This window comes from Leptonychotes weddellii, chromosome 11, assembly GCF_054177405.1.
Source record: "Leptonychotes weddellii isolate Sample4059 chromosome 11, ASM5417740v2, whole genome shotgun sequence".
Taxonomy (NCBI): Eukaryota; Metazoa; Chordata; class Mammalia; order Carnivora; family Phocidae; genus Leptonychotes; species Leptonychotes weddellii.
The window spans coordinates 7,903,529-7,921,993 of NC_138379.1; the positions used below are offsets into that span (position 1 = coordinate 7,903,529).

At 57.6% G+C, this 18,465-nt stretch overlaps 1 protein-coding gene across 3 annotated transcripts; it reads left to right on the forward strand.

Annotated features, from left to right (window-relative positions):
• Window positions 1-4,455: 4,455 nt before the first annotated feature.
• Window positions 4,456-16,574, forward strand: CHRM1 (cholinergic receptor muscarinic 1). 3 transcript variants are annotated; one of them, XM_031024817.2, is made up of 3 exons: window positions 4,456-5,055; window positions 5,508-5,600; window positions 14,110-16,574. In XM_031024817.2, exon 3 carries the CDS (start codon window positions 14,192-14,194, stop codon window positions 15,572-15,574), a length of 1,383 nt encoding a protein of 460 aa, XP_030880677.1. In that variant the 5' UTR covers window positions 4,456-5,055; window positions 5,508-5,600; window positions 14,110-14,191; the 3' UTR covers window positions 15,575-16,574. The 3 variants fall into 3 exon arrangements, with proteins under 3 accessions (XP_030880677.1, XP_030880678.1, XP_006730424.1); XM_031024818.2 differs by having other exon boundaries at window positions 5,544-5,600; XM_006730361.3 differs by lacking the exon at window positions 5,508-5,600.
• The last annotated feature ends 1,891 nt before the right edge of the window (window positions 16,575-18,465 follow it).

Here is an 18,465-nt window from a genome sequence, read left to right on the forward strand (position 1 = left end):
CGCCGAGGCGGGGGCTCCAGGGTCACCACGCCGCAGGCCGGGAGAGTGGGCAGCCCCCTGCCCACCGACGTACTTCCTGCGCCCGCGCCCGGGGCGAGGGTCTCGCGGAGAGGTGGGCAGGAGAGAGCGCGGGCTTAGGCTCCACTCGCCCTGCTCCCACTCCTCGCTACCGTGGGCTTCGAGCTTTGGTCTCCGTCTGGGTGGAGACTCGAGGACAAGGCGTACACGCTCACGGGGGTCGGGGGTCGGGTGCTACGAGGCAAGGAAGCCAACTTAGCCCGGCTGGGGATAGGGGACCCTGAAATCGGTCCTGCCTCACCCGGGTCACTCGCCGGGCGCGTGGACTCAGCTATGGAGGCTGGAGAGAAGCCTTGGGGATCCGGCCCGAAGCGCCCGCCCAAAGTTCTGCACCACTTCTCTCCAAACGTCTCACATCTGGTCAAGTCCAGGGCCAGGGCGCATATACCAGGTGGCGGAAAACTTGGGGACCCGGTGTCCACTGACCAGGCAAAGCAAAATTGACGCCGTTAATCAGATTTCTCAAGCCATTTTTTACCATACAGATTTGAGTGGGAAGCACGGGCCTCCATAGCGCTGGGGAAAGCGCCCCTTCCCTCCGTCTGGGCCCCACGTCCACCGTGCGTCCAACTCCTAGGCGGCAGCAAGTGACCTGGGCTCCGAGGTCCTGTCCACATAGGCGGGACAGAGAGCGCTTAGGGACGCCCAACGGGAACCCTGCTCCTCCCCGGAGCCCCGTGCAACCCCGTGCAACCGAGATTCACAGACTCGTCCAAAATGCGTCACCTCTGCTCCCAGCATTCAACGCCCCCGCGCGACCCCTGTCGCTCCAGCCGCCGGAAGGACCAGGGGGCGCTCTGCCCAGGTCCAGGCTGTGCAAGGAACCAGGGCCTGGGCCGCCCGCAACCCATCCATTCTCCGGAAGCCGACCTCGAGGCTTCGGGGCAGGTAGAGCTGAGCTGCCCGGGACCCTGCCCCTGCCCCGAGAGTACCTGCACAGAGCCCTGTCCCGGAGGTGAAGCGCCCGGTACGTGGAGGGAGATTGTTTCTCAGAGGCCTTAACTGCGGAACGGGATCGGAAAACCTAGATTTCGTGTTCCAAGATAATGCTTTTTGTTGCGGCCACTTTCTCCCCGGCCCCGATTGTCAGGGACTCTGGGGGCCCGTTACTAGCCCTGATTTATCTTCGGCCCCGCCCTGGATATTAGTTTCTTCTTTTGTCTGGGAATTAGTCTCTCCCGACGTCCCCGCCGTTGGGGAGGGGAGGGAAGGGGTGTAAAGAGGCTGAGGGCCTAAAGTAGCGGTGGGGGTGGGCAAGGAGGGATGCCGGCAGGACGACCAGCTGCCTTCCCCCGCATCCACCCCCCAACCCCCAACCCCCCGGGCTCAGAATCGAGGTCACCTCCCACAGCGGGTGAGACCTCCAACCCACGCCCATTCCTCAGGGCACTGAGGCCCAACCAGGCCGACTTCATAGGTCCGGTGGGAACGAAAAGGATCGCCGACCCCGGCCTCTTCCCAGGACAGAGAAAGAAGCAACACTGACAAGTGGCAAACGTATCTGGCTTTGAGCTTCTGACGTGGGTCCAAGCCGAGGGGGAGGGTTTAAACGAAGGGGCTACCAGCTCAGAGCACCAGCACACTCCCAGCGCACGCTCACTTCCTGTCCCCACCCCCTGGCAGCCCTGAGCCAGGAGCCCTGCCTCTAAAACATGCGGTCGCACAACAGGTCTCTGTCGTTCCTGGAGCTGCAGCCGGCGCACTCCCACCCCGACCCCAGCCCCAGGATGGCCCCAGACACGCTGAGCGCACCTACCACGGAGCCCTGGGCTTGCGCGCAGCTTGAAAACCTACTCATCTGTAAAATGGGAATAATAATAGAAGCTCCCTCGGGGAGCTGTTGTGAGAAACAAACCAGTTAATGAATGTAGAGCGTTTAGCAGCGCCGGGCACGTAGTAAGTGCTCAATACGGTTATAAACAACGACGATAATGGCTTTCACCGGTAGCGAACGGCAGTGCCACGTTTAACCTGCAACTCAAGGTCAAACCGCCCTGTTGGGGAGGTATCTCTAACCCCACGACGGCGATAAAGAAACAGACCTAGGGAGGGGCACTAACTTGCTCAGAGCGGTTCAGCTGGGAAGAGGTAGAGTTGGATTCGCACCCAGGGCCGCTTCTCTCCTCCTCCCCGTGCGGAGGCTGAGAGAGGGGCCGGGCCCCGCGCGGAGAGCCCCGCGTTCCCTCGGTGGCCCGGAGGAGTGACTCTTCAGCCGAGGGACCAAAAATAGCAACCCGCAGGAGCCGAGACCCAGGTGTCCTGCGCCAGCGGTCGACCCAACCGGCCAGAGAGAAGCGAGAAGTGGTTGAGGTCAGGCCGGCGGCTCCCGGGCGGCTGGGAGGGGTCGAGCGGGGGTGGGGCTGGACCCCCACGTGCGCCGCCTGCCGCTGCTTAGCCAAGCCCTTTGTCGCGAGCAGCAGCGTTCGTGCCTCACTCGGCGGCTTAAAATAAAGACAATGTTCCCAGCCTCCCTGCGGCTAAATCCGGCGCGGGTGCGGGGGCGGTGAGAGAGCCGGGTGGGAGAGCTTCTCCTGGTCCTCCCTCCCTGCCTGCCTCAGTTTCCCCATCTGGTAAGGGGAGCTAGCCAAGTCCGGGTGGAGAGGAGTCATATGGGCCGGGGGGCCGGGGGGCGGGGGAGGGCATCATCCCCCTGCCTCCGCGGCTTCGCGGACTTAAGGAGGAAACCGCCTGGGACGGAGAGGGGCACTCAAGAAGAGGCAAGGGAAAGCTGGACACCCTCCCCTCCCGCCTACAAAATAAGTGTTTTTATTTCTAAAGGGACGTGTGCAGAGGCGGTGGGAGAAGAGAAAAGGGAGACCAAGGAGATTGGGGGGAGGGGGCAAGGAGAGAGCCTGATTCAGACTCGGAAATGGATGTTGAGCGTGGAGGCCTAACACCCCCACACTCAGCCACGTGTACGCGCACAAGTACACGCAGCCCCACCGCGCGCCCCAGCCGCAGCCGCAACTCGAGGACCGCCCAGCAGGGGGCAGCCCGAGTCTGAGCCCACGGACAGGGACTGGTGGCGTTCTGACCCCACCCCGGGCCCGCCGGTCGGGCCCGGGGTGGGAGGGGGCTGCTCAGATTCCTCTCCAAGCTGCAGTGTCTCCTCGACTTCAGAAGGGAGGTGGCCTGGATGTTTGCTCTACCCTCAGCTGGCTTTGAGAAGCAGAGATCCCCCACATGTACCTGCCACGTGTGCCCACCCCTAGCATCCCATGGCTGCTGGCCAAGCCCCAGGGACACCAGTTTCTGTGCCACCTGGCTCCAATGGCAACTGGGCTCCAGCCTGAGGAAGCCCTGGGTTACCCTCAGGCGATTGAGAGGGGGTGCTTGGTGGGGAAATGGGCAGGGGGAAAGTGGTGGGGCAGGTCCCGACCCCCCTGCCTTAGAGCCAAGGGACCTGAGTCCAAACACTTGCGCCGCACGTATTAATCACGCCTCTGCTCTTCAGTTTTCTCATCTGCATAATGGGACTAATAGATGATCCCTGTCCTTCCTATCTTCCACCCCAGAGCTTCAGCATGGCCCCGTGGGGCAGAGGACACAGCAGCCCAGCAGCCAGCTCCCCAGCTCCCCTCCGTGGTCAGCTCCCTGGGAGGTCTCTAGGGCCAGGTGAGGGTGGTGCAGAACCCTGGTCTCTATGGCAAAGGGCCCCCAGGGGTTCTATCTCTGAGGAAACTCAACACAGAAATCCAAAAGAGGGGGGAGGGAGGGTACTGACCAAGCAGTCGGGCTAAGGGAGGTGGGGAGGAAGGGCAAGGTTGTCACTTCCCAGGTACACACCTGTGAGCCCTGAGTGGGAGTCAGGGGAGACAGAGTTTGACAAGCTGGGAGGAGAGCTGTCTGTCTGCCTGTCTGTCTGTCTTCCAAGTGGAAGCTGGGGGTGGAGCAGGCGGGGAGGTAGAGGCTGCCTCACTTGTCAGAATTAGCAAGTTCCACAGTTGGGCAACACTCAGACACACACCGAATACAGATACACGTGTACACACACGTCCTGGTTCCAGACCAACAGGGTAACACCTGCATTTACACAGGTTGCATGGTATTCGGGGACATTCACGTGGGGGGGGCACTCAGCAGCACGTGTAGTGGGCACACGCCCCCTCCACTCCTCCCTTCCAACCAGACCCCCATATAGCCTCACACCCGGGCTCTGCAGCATGGAGGGACGCAAGAGCACGCAGCCCAGCACGCGGGCACGTCTGCCCAGCCCCTGGGGCGGGTGCGCCAGCCCTCTGGGTCTGTTCCAAGTTGGCGCCTCTCACGTGAGGCCCAATGTGTCATTTCCAAACAGAAGGAATCTAGCTCCTTCGCAGCAGGGAGGAAGAGCAGGGTGTGGGGCTGGGTGGGTGGGTGGGCGCGTGGGCGTGTGCAGGGGCAGGGCGTGTATGAGGGAAACAGGCATGTGAACGCCGGGGTGCGTGTGTTGGGGCATGGTGTGCACAGATTGGGGGCTCTAAGGTTGGGTGGGGGAAGGAGCCCCGGGAAACAGTGTGCCTTTGTGAGGGGGTGTGTGTGTGTGTGTGTGTGCCGCTGAGTCTGTGTGCAGTGGGTGTGAGTGTTTGTCTCCCTGTATCCGCCTTCTCTCCCGTTCCGGACTTTTAGCCTTCCTGGGCTCGTTTTCCCCATGTCCTACCTCCTCCCTCTCGGGGCTCGAATTAGGTGCCCTAGTGGAGGAGGGGGGCATGCTCCAGGACCTAGTCCGACCCCAGCCGCTGCCTGAGGCTTCCCTCCAGCTCCCCCTCCCTTCCTTTTCTCCCTTTCCTCCCTCCCTCTCTTTCCTCTCCTCCCTCCCCCCCCCCCAGGCTGGCGTGCCAGGGGGTGGGACATGCCAATCAGTGGTTGTGCCTCTCCGGCTGCCAGCACAGGGCGCAGCTCCCCCCGGGAGCCAGGTGTTTGGGTCCCTGGAGACGGCGCCGGCCCCCGGGGAGGCAGTGGGGCTGAGGACCCTACAGACCCTTCTCCAGTCCCATGGTGAGTACATTTGGGTGGGCTTGGGAGGGGCTCCATCAAGGTGGGGGCGGGAAAAGCAGGGTCCTGGGAGCAAAGCAGAGACCAGGACTAGCAGGAAATGGGGACGAACTCCAGAGAGAGGAGGGGGCCAAGGAGGGGTCTGGAGGCCAGGGGGGCTCTGTAGCATTGGACAGTGGCTGCTCCAAACACCCAGTCTCGTGGCTTTGAGCAGATACACCTGATGTTTTTCTGGGGTTCAGCTGGCAGAGGAGATGGAGACCCCCCCTCATGAAACTGGACCTGGAGCCCAGAGGGATTAAGCCGCCACGTAGCAGGCAGAGGACCCAGAATCCCAGGGACAGAGTGCAAAGGACAGGGGGCCAGAGGGCAGCCTTGGCCACCAGCATCCCGTGGGAGGTTGCCCCCCCGACATTGGGGTGCCAGTCCCAGAACCTCCTCCTCTTCTCCCTCAGGGAACCCTGACTCCCACCACCCCCATCCACCTTCAGGCCCCCCAAGATGGACTGAACCAGGTTGCTGGCCAGACGGACAAGCTGGATGCCAAGGTGGGTGTTAGACCAGAAGCCAGCAGGAGACCAGGCCAAGAGCCCCAGGGCTCTCCGGGAACAAATGGGCACATGGGAGGCCACACCAGCCAGGGAACGTGGCCCTGATGTGTGCAAGGGCCCAGAGGGCCCTCCCTATGTCCACGGTGTCTTGGGCTCCCACAGAGCAGGTCTCAGTCCTGTGTCCTGGTAATGCATGGGTACTAATGGGCACCCACGCGGGTTACCCATCCCAGTACCCCCCAGACTCCACAGTGTAGGTAGGGATGGGCTGGAGGCCACCAGCTCTGATTCCTGCAGACTCGCCAGCTGGGAAGGGGGTGGTCAGCTCTCACTGGGTCATTCAGACAAGTGCTGTTTAGGGGTTATCGGTGCTAGCGAGAGGGGTTCACTGCTTGCCACAAAACATACCTACACAGCTCCATCCAGGCTGGCCCAACCACCACGACCCACCCACCACCCCTCCCAAGTGGCCAGAAGGAGTCAGACTGTCTCCTACAGCTGGACAGTCTCCTATCCCTGAGTAATCAGCTGCTCACTGAGCTGTCAGATAAGAGTTAGTTCTCTGCCCCCTGACCTCAGCCACTGGGCACGCCATGATCGCTCCTGTGATACAGAAGGCAGGGGAGGGGATGGCGAAACGGGGCTGCGGAAGATGCGACTCTTGTCTCCCAGGCTGAGGCCTAGAGGTCTGAAAACTGATCCCCAAGTGCAAAGAGGAGTCCAGAGTGCCAAGAAGGGGTTAGGCTGAGGTCACGTCAGCCCATTGACCGGTTGGAGAGACGGAGGCTGAGAAAGGTGAAGGGATGTGCTCGTGGTCCCAGAAGGGACATGGAGGGGTCCTCCTGGGCTAGGACCCCGTTCCCCTCAGCCTCAGGGCAGCATTGCACTCCCACCTCCTTGAGCAAGATGTCGGGGTGGGGGAGCAGCAGGGAGCTTGGGCTCTGGAGGGGAGGGGGAGGGCGGGCGGGGAGAGGTGGGTGAATATCTCGCTGGGTTTCTGCTCCGCTGTGATGCCATGGTGATGCCTAGAAGGATGGGGGAGGGAGGGAGGGAGAAGAAAGGAAATGGGGAGGAGAACTCAAGGATGGAAGAACAGGGGGCAAGTGGAGAGGTGGATGAGGGGCAAGGCACTGCTGATACCACCTGGCCGAGTGAGGTCTAGGGCCCAGCCTGCTGACCACCTGGCTCAGGCATGGTTCAGCTGAACTCGGGCAACTGGTTAAAGTCCATCAGCCGTGAGTGCATTTGGCAGTGGTTCTAGGGCTGACGCTCCTCTTCCGGCTCGGCAGCACATTTATGAGCATTTAACTGAAGGCTGCTGCTCTCCCCAGGGCCACTCGGCTCTCCCCATCGTGACTGTGGGGCCTGAAAATATGAAAAATTGCACGTGTTTACCCCCTCATTCCCAAGGCCAGGCATCGGAGGTAGGAGTTTTGTGCACCTTTAATGGGTCAAGAGCTCCTTTTAGAGAAAAGTTAACCCGGGGGAGAGAGCTGCCTCTGACAGGCTGGCTTCTGGATTAAGGCTCCAGCAGAAGGGACCAGACAGAAGACCGGGCCAGAGGAACGCCCTCCTCTCTGCACATGTGAAGTCCCGGAAGCCCAGCCCCACAGACCCTACCTCGTATCTCCCTCTCCCCAGTATTGCTCCTTCTTTCCAGTCGGGGCTCTGCCAGCTTCCAGGCCCAGAATCACAAGATGGCTTCGCTCCTCCCTCCTGAATCTCTTCCCCTGCACCTCCTCATTCTCTGTCTCCCCTTCTCCACAACTTGGCCAGTGGTAAGATTCAGGAAGCCCAAGTGTTCAGGAATCCCTCTCCCCAGCAATCGCTCCTAGCCTCCCCCTTCCTCTTGCCGGCCAGATCCCCAGCCCCTGGGGATTGGTCCAAGGCTCTGGCGGTCAACAGTCTGGCTTGCTGTTCTAGAGGCTCTGACCTCATCCCTTAACTCTTTAAGCCCAGGCTGACTTTTTCCTCCCCCAGCACTGACAGGCCCCATCCCACACCCGTGCCTGTCCTATCACCTCATTCAGCTTCCCTGAGGCAGGTGAGTCAGGGGCTCCTTGGCCCATTTAACAGGTGAGGATGCCTTGGCCATTTTTCTCCTGTGCTCTCAAGTCAGACAGGGCCTCACCCAGGAGACAGGGACCTGGCAAGTGAGGGGATGCAAGAACTGCAAGGAGTCAGACGGGGGGGGGGGGGGGGGTGGACACATGCTCTGGAGCCTGACCCCTGTGGATTCAACCTCATGCCCCTGAACCGGAAGTCAAACAGGAGGACCCCATGTACATATTCACGTATTTCTTCCACAAATATTTATTGAGCAACTACGTGTGCCAAGCACTGGGATAAAGCAGCGAATGAGGCAGACACAGCCCCTACCCTGCTTCTCAGAGAGCTGCGGCTAGACCTCCCCCTTCCACAGTGCTGTCATCATACATCACACAGATCGACAACAGACCCTGTCACACACACATACACACACACACACACAGAGGCCAGATTCTAAAGGAAGGACTGATTCCTCACTGACTCAAACCTCAAACTATGGGTTGGCCAAGACAGTCAAGGTGGGCGAGGAGCCTGTGGGGCCCACCATTCCCACAAGAGGAGTTTAGAGTAGACAGGGGTCCGAGAGGTCTAAATCCTGGCTGCATTAAGGATTTAAGGTCCTTAAGGTCTCAAAACCTCAGTTGCCCCTTTTGCAGATTGAGGATAATAAAACCTGCTTCACAAGGAGTTGTAACAGGTCAATTAAATCATGAATAGAATGCTTAGAGCCGTGTCTGGTATATGGTAAGCAGTCAGTAAATGCCAGTTGCTATGATAATTTTAATAATATTACTAAAAGCTCCCAACAACCTTCATCAGGAGGCCACAGTCCTGAGCAGAAAAGCACCTCCCTGACTCCTTGCCTCCTTCCGGTACCCCAGACATGACGCCCTCAGAGGATGCATCCCACCCCATCTCCACAAAGCTACAGACTCACCCCCACCATTTCTTATTCTCACTCAGCAATGCACATACCCTCACACACAATCATCCTACAGAATTACCAGGTTGGGACAGTGACTTGCCCAAGGTCACACGGCAGGGACCAGCGCAGGCCCCCAGGAACGTTCTCCTGAGCAAATCACTGTCTGAAAGAGGTTTGGAGGAAGACCCCTCCTTTTGACTGGGGAGGAAAGGCAGAGTTATTGACGGCTCTGTTCTTGGACTGCATCCCAAGAGCTCAGATGATCCAGGGAGTGGCAAGAATCGGGGACCAGTTCCCCAGAACCACTACCCTTCTCTTTCCCCACCTTTGTCCCAGATAGGAGGCCTTAGCCCCTACAGCTCCTAGGTGGGGTATAGAGGAGTCTGCCAAGTGGAAAGAACACAGGTCTCGGACCTCGCAGGCCCAGGGCAGAATCCCAGCCCCACCACTTCCCATGATACCATCAGCAAGTTGAACTTCAGTGTAACAGTCTTCATCTGTGAAATAGAGATAAGAACCCCCATTGGGGTGCCCTATGGATTAAAGGAAATGATATCATACATCAAGAGTCTGGCATGCAGGAGGTAATTAATTATGGTGGCTATCAGTGTGGCTATTAAAATGAGTGAGTGGGAGGGATTTCCAGCCATTAAGACTGCCAGCCTCCTCACCTCCAAGGATCACTTCTCATAGGCCCCCCCCCATTCTGAAAGCCTTTTTAAAACTCATCAAAGCTGGGGCACCTGGGTGGCTCAGTCGGTTGGTTAAGCGTCTGTATTCGGCTCAGGTCATGATCTTGGGGTCCTGGGATCGAGCCCCACATCAGGCTCCCTGCTCAGTGGGGAGCCTGCTTCTCCCTCTCCCTCTGCTCCTCCCCCCACTTGTTCTCTCCCTCTCTCTCAAATAAATAAATAATCTTTAAATATATATATAATAATAATAATAAATAAAAACACATTTTTTAAAAGAAAAGAAAAAGAAAGGCACCTGGGTGGCTCAGTTGGTTAAGCGACTGCCTTCGGCTCAGGTCATGATCCCAGGGCGCTGGGATGGAGCCCCGCATCGGGCTCCCTGCTTGGCGGGAAGCCTGCTTCTCCCTCTCCCGCTCCCCCTGCTTGTGTTCCCTCTCTAGCTGTCTCTCTCTCTCTCTGTCAATTAAATAAATAAATAAAATCTTAAAAAAAAACAAATGAGGAATCTGGAACCCAGAGAGGGGCTGTGCTGGGGTCTGGACAGCAAGAGGGGGCTGGGCTATGGATGGGACTGAGGACCCAGAAATAAGTCCAGAGAGGCTCTTTGGATGCCGTGAGCCCCATCAGCTGGCGGATACAGGGTGCCCAGGGAAGGACAAGTTAAATGATTGCTGATGATCACACCGCTAGAAAGAGACAGTTTTGAGGGAGGACACACAAAAAACTCAAGATAAATAATATTGTAATGTAACATTTTAAAAAATCAACTAGCCAAAAAAAAAAAAATCAAACAGCAAACTAGACAGCCCACAGGCGGGCCGTCTGTTTTTGTAAATAAAGTTTCATTGGAACCAGGGCCAGGATCAGGGTGAGTCATGGGTGATAGGATTGTTTGTGCAAGTGCAGAGTTGGACCCTGCCTTTGTTTAAAATTTTGTTCATGATGGATGGTTGTGCATCAATTTCCTTTTTTTTTTTTTAAGTAATCTCTACACCCAACGTGGGGCTCGAACTCATGACCCCAAGATCAAGAGTCACGTGTCCTTCGACTGAGCCAGCCAGGCACCCCATCAATTTCCACTTTTTAAATATTGCATTAAAATATCCATTTTCTTGAACCCTGAGTTTGGGGGCACCTCTGATTTTACACCCAAGGCAAAACTGTCTCCCTCACCCCGCCCAGCCCCCCCGCCCAGGCCTAGTCCAGCTGTGATGTGGGACCAGATCTGACAGTGGGGACCTTGGCCCAGCGTTGACCGCTGCACCACGCCCAGGCGGACAGGACGCCCCAGCAGCTGCCGAGGGTGCGGCCTCTGAAGTCAGCAAGCTCATCTTGTCTGTCTCTTGACTCAGTCTTTTCCCATCTTGGCCCAGGGAACCACTGGAGGCTACAGAGCTGCCCCAAAGCACCAGAAGTTGAGGGGTTGGGAAAGGGAGCCAGCACCCGAGCGAGGAGCCAGGAGACTTTGGGGGTACACCATGCCTTCTTCCCCCCCTTTTCTCTGGGCCTCAGTTGTTCTGTCTGTGCAATGGCACTAAACAGCACTGAGCTCAGATCAGAGGGAAGGGAGTTGTGCAGGGCAACCCTGTCTTGGGAGGCGGCACCCACCAGTGCCTCCCCAGGGAAAGCCCCAGCGGGCCCAGTCCGATGCCAGCCTCCAGCCTAGCACCTGACTTTGGCTATGGGAAGAGGATGCAACAAAACTCAGTAAGCAAGACAAATAATGTTTTAGCATGGTATTTTTAAAATTCAAATTGGCGGGGTGCTGGGCTGGCTTAGTCAGAAGAGCACGCGACTCTTGATCTCGGGGTCGTGAGTTCAAGCCCCACGTTGGCTGTAGAGATTACTAAAAAAATAAATACAAATAAACAAATACAATTTAAGAACTAAAATTCAAATTGGCCAACTATGGCCTCCAGGCCAGCCATCAGTTTTTATAAATAAAGTTTCATTGGAACAAACTGCTTGCTCTCAGATCTTGGTTCCTACCTTAACCTGGGTGATCTTGTGCCAATTCTCTTGCTCTTCTCAACCTCAGTTTTTCACCTGTGAAATGGAGAGAAGAGCGAACGGGTTTCCCTGTTAAGATTAAATGCAATAGGTGCGCATGAGCACTTTGAGCAGCGACTGTCACTCAGGGAGCCCTGAATAACAATGATCACTATCATTAGTAGTTGCTATTGTCATAGTATTCGAAATTTCTTTTAAGTATTTATTTAAGTAATCTCTACACCCAACGACTTGAACTCATGACCCCAAGATCAAGAGTCACATGCCCCACCAACTGAGCCAGCCAGGTGCCCCAAGAAATTTTTTTAATCAAATGAGCAGACACTTGGGGCGCCTGTGTGGCTCAGTCGGTTAAGCGTCTGACTCTTGAGTTCAGCTCAGGTCATGACCTCAGGGTCCTGGGATCGAGCCCTGCATTGGGCTCTGCACTCACGGGGGGCGGGGGGGTCTGCCTGGGATTCTCTCTCTCTCCCTCTCCCTCTGCCCCTTCTCCCCCTCCTCCGCTCTCTCTCTCTCTCTGTCTCAAATAAACAAATCTTAAAAAAAAAAAAAAAAAGGGACACCTGGGTGGCTCAGTCAGTTAAGCGTCTGCCTTCAGCTCAGGTCATGATCCCAGGATCTTGGGATCGAGCCCCTCATTGGGCTCTTTGCTCAGCAGGGAGTCTGCTTCTCCCTCTGCCTACCGATCCGCCTGCTTGTGCTCTCTCTCTTGCTCTCTCTCTGGCAAGTAAATAAATAAAATCTTTTTTAAAAAAAGAAGAAAGAAAGGAAGAAAAAGGAGCAGACCCTTGCAGGAGGCAGCCCTCACTGGTACACATGCCAAGAATCAACGGGAACGTAGCGCTCACCGTGTGGTGCCAGGCCTGTCCCAGGCACTCTATATCCATGGACCCATGGATATAGACACAACAATTCCTTGATTTATTCACCCGGGACTAGTGTCATTCTTGTTTTTCAGCTGAGGAAACTGAAGCACATGGCAATTACGCCACCAGCAAGGATCACATAGCCAGTAAAGGGTACAGCCTGGATTCAGATGGAACCAGTCTGGCCCAGACTATCCAGGTCCTTCCACCGTGATGTTCCCTGTCCCCCTGAGGAGCAAACCGCCCGAGACACACAAGCATGTGCTGACAGCCACGGTCCTTCACTGTCACACTCCAGACTGCCATCCTAAGGGTCCCTCTCACACACCGACACCATGACCGGCAGAGACGACCTCAGCCACACACCCTCGGTCACAGACTGTCACAGCCATGCACCCCGAGGCCCCCTGTCATGTCGACCTCCTCACAGGCACACAGCACGCTAGTCTCTCTGTCACAGACCGGGTCCTGAGGAACACCAGAGCCTGGTGGGCCCTTGCCCAATGTCTCTCCCTTGGAATTTTTCCAGTGATGCAGCCCCTGAAACCCATAGCAGCAGGTGGGAGGAGACCCCAGCTCTTCCAGGGACAGATGGATGCCTGAGGCCCAGAACAGGAAGGGACCGGTTGAAAGGTACAAGAGCAAAGCGGTGGCTTTGAGCAGTGGGGGTCTCCTGCCCAGCCCGTAGGGGCTAAGAGACCCGGCTTTTCCCTTTACCCACCTTTAGCGCCTAGGCTGGACTCCAGTTTGGAGAAAAATGTGGGGGAATCTTCCCTGTCCCCATGCTGCCCCCACTCAGCTTGGACCCAGGAACAGGGTGGGGAGACAGAAGGGGGCCCTCACACCTCAGCTGGGGCCAGACCCCCGCTGCCTGCTTTCACTCCAGAATTGTTTTTCTTTTTTAAGATTTTATTTATTTATTTGTCAGAGAGAGAGAGAGCACGAGTAGGGGGAGTGGCAGGCAGAGGGAGAAGCAGGTTCCCCACTGAGCAGGGAGCCCAATGCTGGACTCGATCCAAGGACCCTGGGATCATGACCTGAGCCGAAGGCAGACACTCAACCAACTGAGCCAGCCAGGCATCAATCACCCCAGACTTTCTACCACCAGGCAAGCATTCAGGCCCAGAGCAACTTACCCTGCTGCCCTCCTAGAGGGTCTGATCCAGCTCCAAACACTGCCCACCTCCTCTCTCATTCTCTCTCTCTTTCTCTCTGTGTCACACCCAAACACACACACACACATGCACACGCACTCACGCATACCCCCTCGGGGAAACATGCGGACACACCAACACACACCTCCCCCTTATCTTCTCTAGAGCCCTCCCCAGGCCTTCCCATCTCTCCTTATCTGATGGAAGAATCCTGCTCCACATGCTCCAAGTAAAAGAGAGATGTGGGTTCTAATCATACCCACTTCCTCTGTCGCCGGGTCTTGTGGTTGTTTGGAGTCACGGCTGCCTCGGGGAAATGGGGAGCATAAGAGACCTCTCTCTTAGAGATGTACGACAGTTAAATTAGATAATTCAATTAAGGGCTTAGGGCTGTGTCTGGCATGTAGTAACTACCTAGTAAATGAGAGCTTTAATAAAATTGAGTGAAGTGCTTTGAAAATTTGGCAGTACTGTATACAAAGCGAGTCTCCCGACTCCTGCCACATGAGTTAAGCAAGACAGGAATTAGTAGCAATTTCCCAATGAGAAAATTGAGGCTCAGAGTCTGAATGGTGAAGCTGGAAGGAGGACTCCATCTCTGGATTCCAAACCCCTCCCCCCGGTTCTGCTGGCACATCCAGTCACGGTTGGGAGAGTGCCTTCTGGATGACTGTGTGTGGCCACAGGTGAGAAGGGGTGGCCTCTGGCCTAAAGCCCTGAGAAGGCAGAGGCTGTGTCCCCAGCACCTTGCACCCCAAGCTATCATAGACTACCAGCGGCCCAGCCAAAGCCCATGTCCTCTCTTTTCAGGTGATGACCCCCCCGTGAGGAAGCCCTGTAGTGTGACTAGAGGAAGGGGCTGCCCCCGCCGGCCCCCCCCAACCCCGCCACCATGAATACCTCGGCCCCACCCGCCGTCAGCCCCAACATCACCGTCCTGGCCCCGGGAAAGGGGCCCTGGCAAGTGGCCTTCATTGGGATCACCACAGGCCTCCTGTCCCTGGCCACGGTGACAGGCAACCTGCTGGTACTCATCTCCTTCAAGGTCAACACTGAGCTCAAGACAGTCAACAACTACTTCCTGCTCAGCCTGGCCTGCGCTGACCTCATCATCGGTACCTTCTCCATGAACCTCTATACCACGTACCTGCTCATGGGCCACTGGGCTCTGGGCACACTGGCCTGCGACCTCTGGCTGGCGCTGGACTACGTGGCGAGCAACGCCTCCGTCATGAACCTGCTGCTCATCAGTTTCGACCGCTACTTCTCCGTGACCCGGCCCCTGAGTTATCGAGCCAAGCGCACACCCCGCCGGGCGGCGCTGATGATCGGCCTAGCCTGGCTGGTCTCCTTCATCCTGTGGGCCCCAGCCATCCTCTTCTGGCAGTACCTGGTAGGGAAGCGGACGGTCCCGGCCGGCCAGTGCTACATCCAGTTCCTGTCCCAGCCCATCATCACCTTCGGCACGGCCATGGCCGCCTTCTACCTCCCCGTCACGGTCATGTGCACACTCTACTGGCGCATCTACCGGGAGACGGAGAACCGGGCCCGGGAGCTGGCGGCCCTGCAGGGCTCCGAGACACCCGGTAAGGGGGGCGGCAGCAGCAGCAGCTCCGAGCGGTCCCAGCGGGGGACTGAGGGCTCCCCGGAGACCCCTCCGGGCCGCTGCTGCCGCTGCTGCCGGGCGCCCAGGCTGCTGCAGGCCTACAGCTGGAAGGAAGACGAGGAAGAGGACGAAGGCTCCATGGAGTCCCTCACGTCCTCGGAGGGTGAGGAGCCTGGCTCCGAGGTGGTGATCAAGATGCCCATGGTGGACCCCGAGGCGCAGGCCCCCGCCAAGCAGCCCCCCCGGAGCTCCCCCAACACGGTCAAGAGGCCAACCCGGAAAGGGCGTGAGCGAGCGGGCAAGGGCCAGAAGCCCCGAGGGAAGGATCAGCTGGCCAAGCGGAAGACCTTCTCGCTGGTCAAGGAGAAGAAGGCGGCGCGGACCCTGAGTGCCATTCTGCTGGCCTTCATCCTCACCTGGACGCCATACAACATCATGGTGCTGGTGTCCACTTTCTGCAAGAACTGTGTCCCCGAGACCCTGTGGGAGCTGGGCTACTGGCTGTGCTACGTCAACAGCACCATCAACCCCATGTGCTACGCTCTCTGCAACAAAGCCTTCCGGGACACCTTCCGCCTGTTACTGCTTTGCCGCTGGGACAAGCGTCGCTGGCGCAAGATCCCCAAGCGCCCCGGCTCTGTGCACCGCACCCCCTCCCGCCAATGCTGATGGCCGCTCACCTGCATCCCGCCGCCCCAGTCCCCGGGAGAGCCGGGTAGGACGCGGGCAGGGGCTGTGACCTCAGACCCAGGGCCCTGCTCTGTCTTCACCAGGCTTCCGGGGGAGGGGGGCAGGGGAGGAGGGGGGGCCCCCTAGGTCACCTTCCTGGACAGCCAAACTTTGCTCTTCCCAGGCAGGGAACAAACCCAACCTGGGGAACTGGTTTTTCCCCTCCCTGCTGGGTGGGAATGGGCTCCTCACCAGGAAGAAGGCCGGGGAGACGGATCCAAGCTCTGGATCCCTTGTTTGCCTTCAGGCAGGAAATCTGTGGGGAACCAGCAACGGGCCGGGCCAGGAGAAAGAAGGTTCACATTTCAGTCATCCCTGGCCCAGGGGCTGGCCCGGATCTCTTGGCTCCAAGGGAGCACCCCCTGACTGGGCATCCCCTCCCTCTGCAGGCACAGCCCCCACCACCCCCGGGCCGTAGGCACACTCTCCAGGGTTGTCCAGCCTCCCTACAAATGTCCCCAGAGTGTCCCCAAGGCAGATGTCCAAGCATCAGCAGGACAATGCCACCAGAAGAGACCAGCTAGGCCAGTCACACACCAAGTCCCCAAGGCAGCAGCAGGACCAGGCGCCAGGCGTTCTGACTGTCCCACTATGTAGTTTCCCTGGGAATGAGGGGCAGGGCTGCCTGCTCTCCGGCCCCACACCTATACCCTCTGCCCCAGAGAAGCCCTCAGTCCCTCCCTCCCTCCCTGGCTCACGGCCACCACCTGGATAGATCTGCTCCGTGCAGGCCTAGCCAGGCCTCCCGCATGCTGCCTGCCTCCAGCCTGCCCCACACAGGCCTGGCCCAGCCGAAGGGTCCTCTCCTGTGAGCTCCCCGTCCAACCCATGCATGGCCTCCCAGCCGCCCTTATGTCCAGGCCCAGCCTGGCCCCAAATGTTCTTTCCTTCTATCCTCAGCAAGTGCTGAGTCTGTGAATAAAACCACATGACTAGCGGGCGCTCTGGGGCCTTCTTTCCCTGTGTTGGATCCCGGGCCTGGTCTTAGGCCAGGGCAGAATGGGATGGGAGGGCTCAAGTACTGTGGAACGCGGGCCACTTCCCTGAGCCTGGTCCCGGGAGGGGCAGCACTGAGTGGCTGGATCTCCTGAAACCTGTGGGCCCCAGCACTCCAGGGTCCCCGGCTCAGGTGAGTAGGGCTCTCATGGGCAGGAGGGAGGCCAGATGAAATGAATTGCCCGTGCCCATAGCCCAGCATATTCTCTATCGGCTTTGTCATATGTGGCTGCTCTGGGGCCCTGTTAGACCCGGGGAGAGCAGAACTGCTCCAAGGCCCCGTTTACAGATGGGGAGATTAAGGCCCAGTGACCCAGGAGGACTATTCAGGGTTACCCTACAAAGCAACACCCAGGGGTCACAACCTCCTGACCCCTGAACTATGGAGAGGGGACATCTGGGGTCCAGGCCAAAGCACTCCATAAAGGGGACCCACAGGCCGGGTTCTAAGGCATCTCATTGGTGAGGGGGCCCTAAAGCCTAAAGCAAAGAAATCTTAGCGAGGTTAGTCCCACAGCATAGAGTAGTGGTTCTCAAAGTGTGGTTCTCATTGGGGGTCCTCAAGACTACACTTAGGTTCAATGATTTGCTAGAGAGACACACAGAACTCAGAAAAGCTGTTACACTCACGGTTAAAATTTATTACAGTAAAAGGATATGAATTAAAATCAGCAAAGGAGGGGTGCCTGGGTGGCTCAGTTGGTTAAGCATCCAACTCTTGATTTCCACTCAGGTCATGATCTCAGGGTTGTTGAATCGAGCTCTGTGTCAGGCTCTGCACTGGGTGTGAAGCCTCCTTAGGATTCTCTCTCTCTTTCACTCCCTTCCTCCCCCCCCCCACCCCCCGCCGTGCTCTCTCTCCTCCTCTCTAGGAAAAAAACAAAAACAAAAAATCAGCAAAGGCTAATGGCACATAAGGCAGAGTCCAGGAGAGACCAGGTGCAAGTTTCCAGTATCCTCTCCCAGTGGAGTCACGGGGACAACACTTAATTCTTCCATGTGTGACAACATGCACGAAGAATTGCCAACCACAAAGCTTACCTGAGCCTTGGTGTCCAATGTTTCTACTGGAAATTGTTCATGTAAGCCTGGCTGACCCACTTGCCTGGCCTTAGCTACTCAGTCTCCAGCCCCTCCAGAGGCTAATCTGATACCACAAGGCCCACGGCCCCCAGGTAAGCAAAGACACTCTTATCAGGCAGGATATTCCAAGGGCTTAGGGGTGATCTCCCAGGAGCCGGGCGAGGACCAAAACTTTCTCTGGAATGGGCCAGGTTTGGACCACCCGGACCTCCTGAGTTAATCCTTGAAGGCACCGTCGTCCTGACCAGGAGCATTTAGCATCACCCAGGAACTTGTTAGATCTCTAAGTTCTCAGGGTCACCCCGGATGTACTGAACCAGAAACTCTGGGGGTCGAGCCCAGCCCTGTGCTTCAACAAGCCCTCCAGGTGTGCTGATGCGGGCTAAAGTTTGAGAAACGCTGACCAGAGGAGTGAGGTCCTGGGTGGGCTGAACTTTTACAGAGAAGGCATGGAAGGTCAGGACACAACAGTCAGGACTCCCGGAAGCCTTCGGAAGGGAAGCTTCCCACACTGTCAGCTCTAGGCTCTAGGAGCGCCCCTTCCTCACCACTGCTCCCTCGTAGCCCTGAGCCCCTGTAGGGTTCAATGCCCCGCCCTGTGGCGAAGGCACTGGAACAGAAGTCTTGGTGGCAGAGAGCCGGAGTCTGAGGAAGCCGAGCAGCGTTGGGAGAGCAGGAGCACTGGAATCACATCGGCCTGAGCTCCACCGGAGGCCAGGAGAGTGAGGTCAGGGCTGGTGTTCACACCAGGA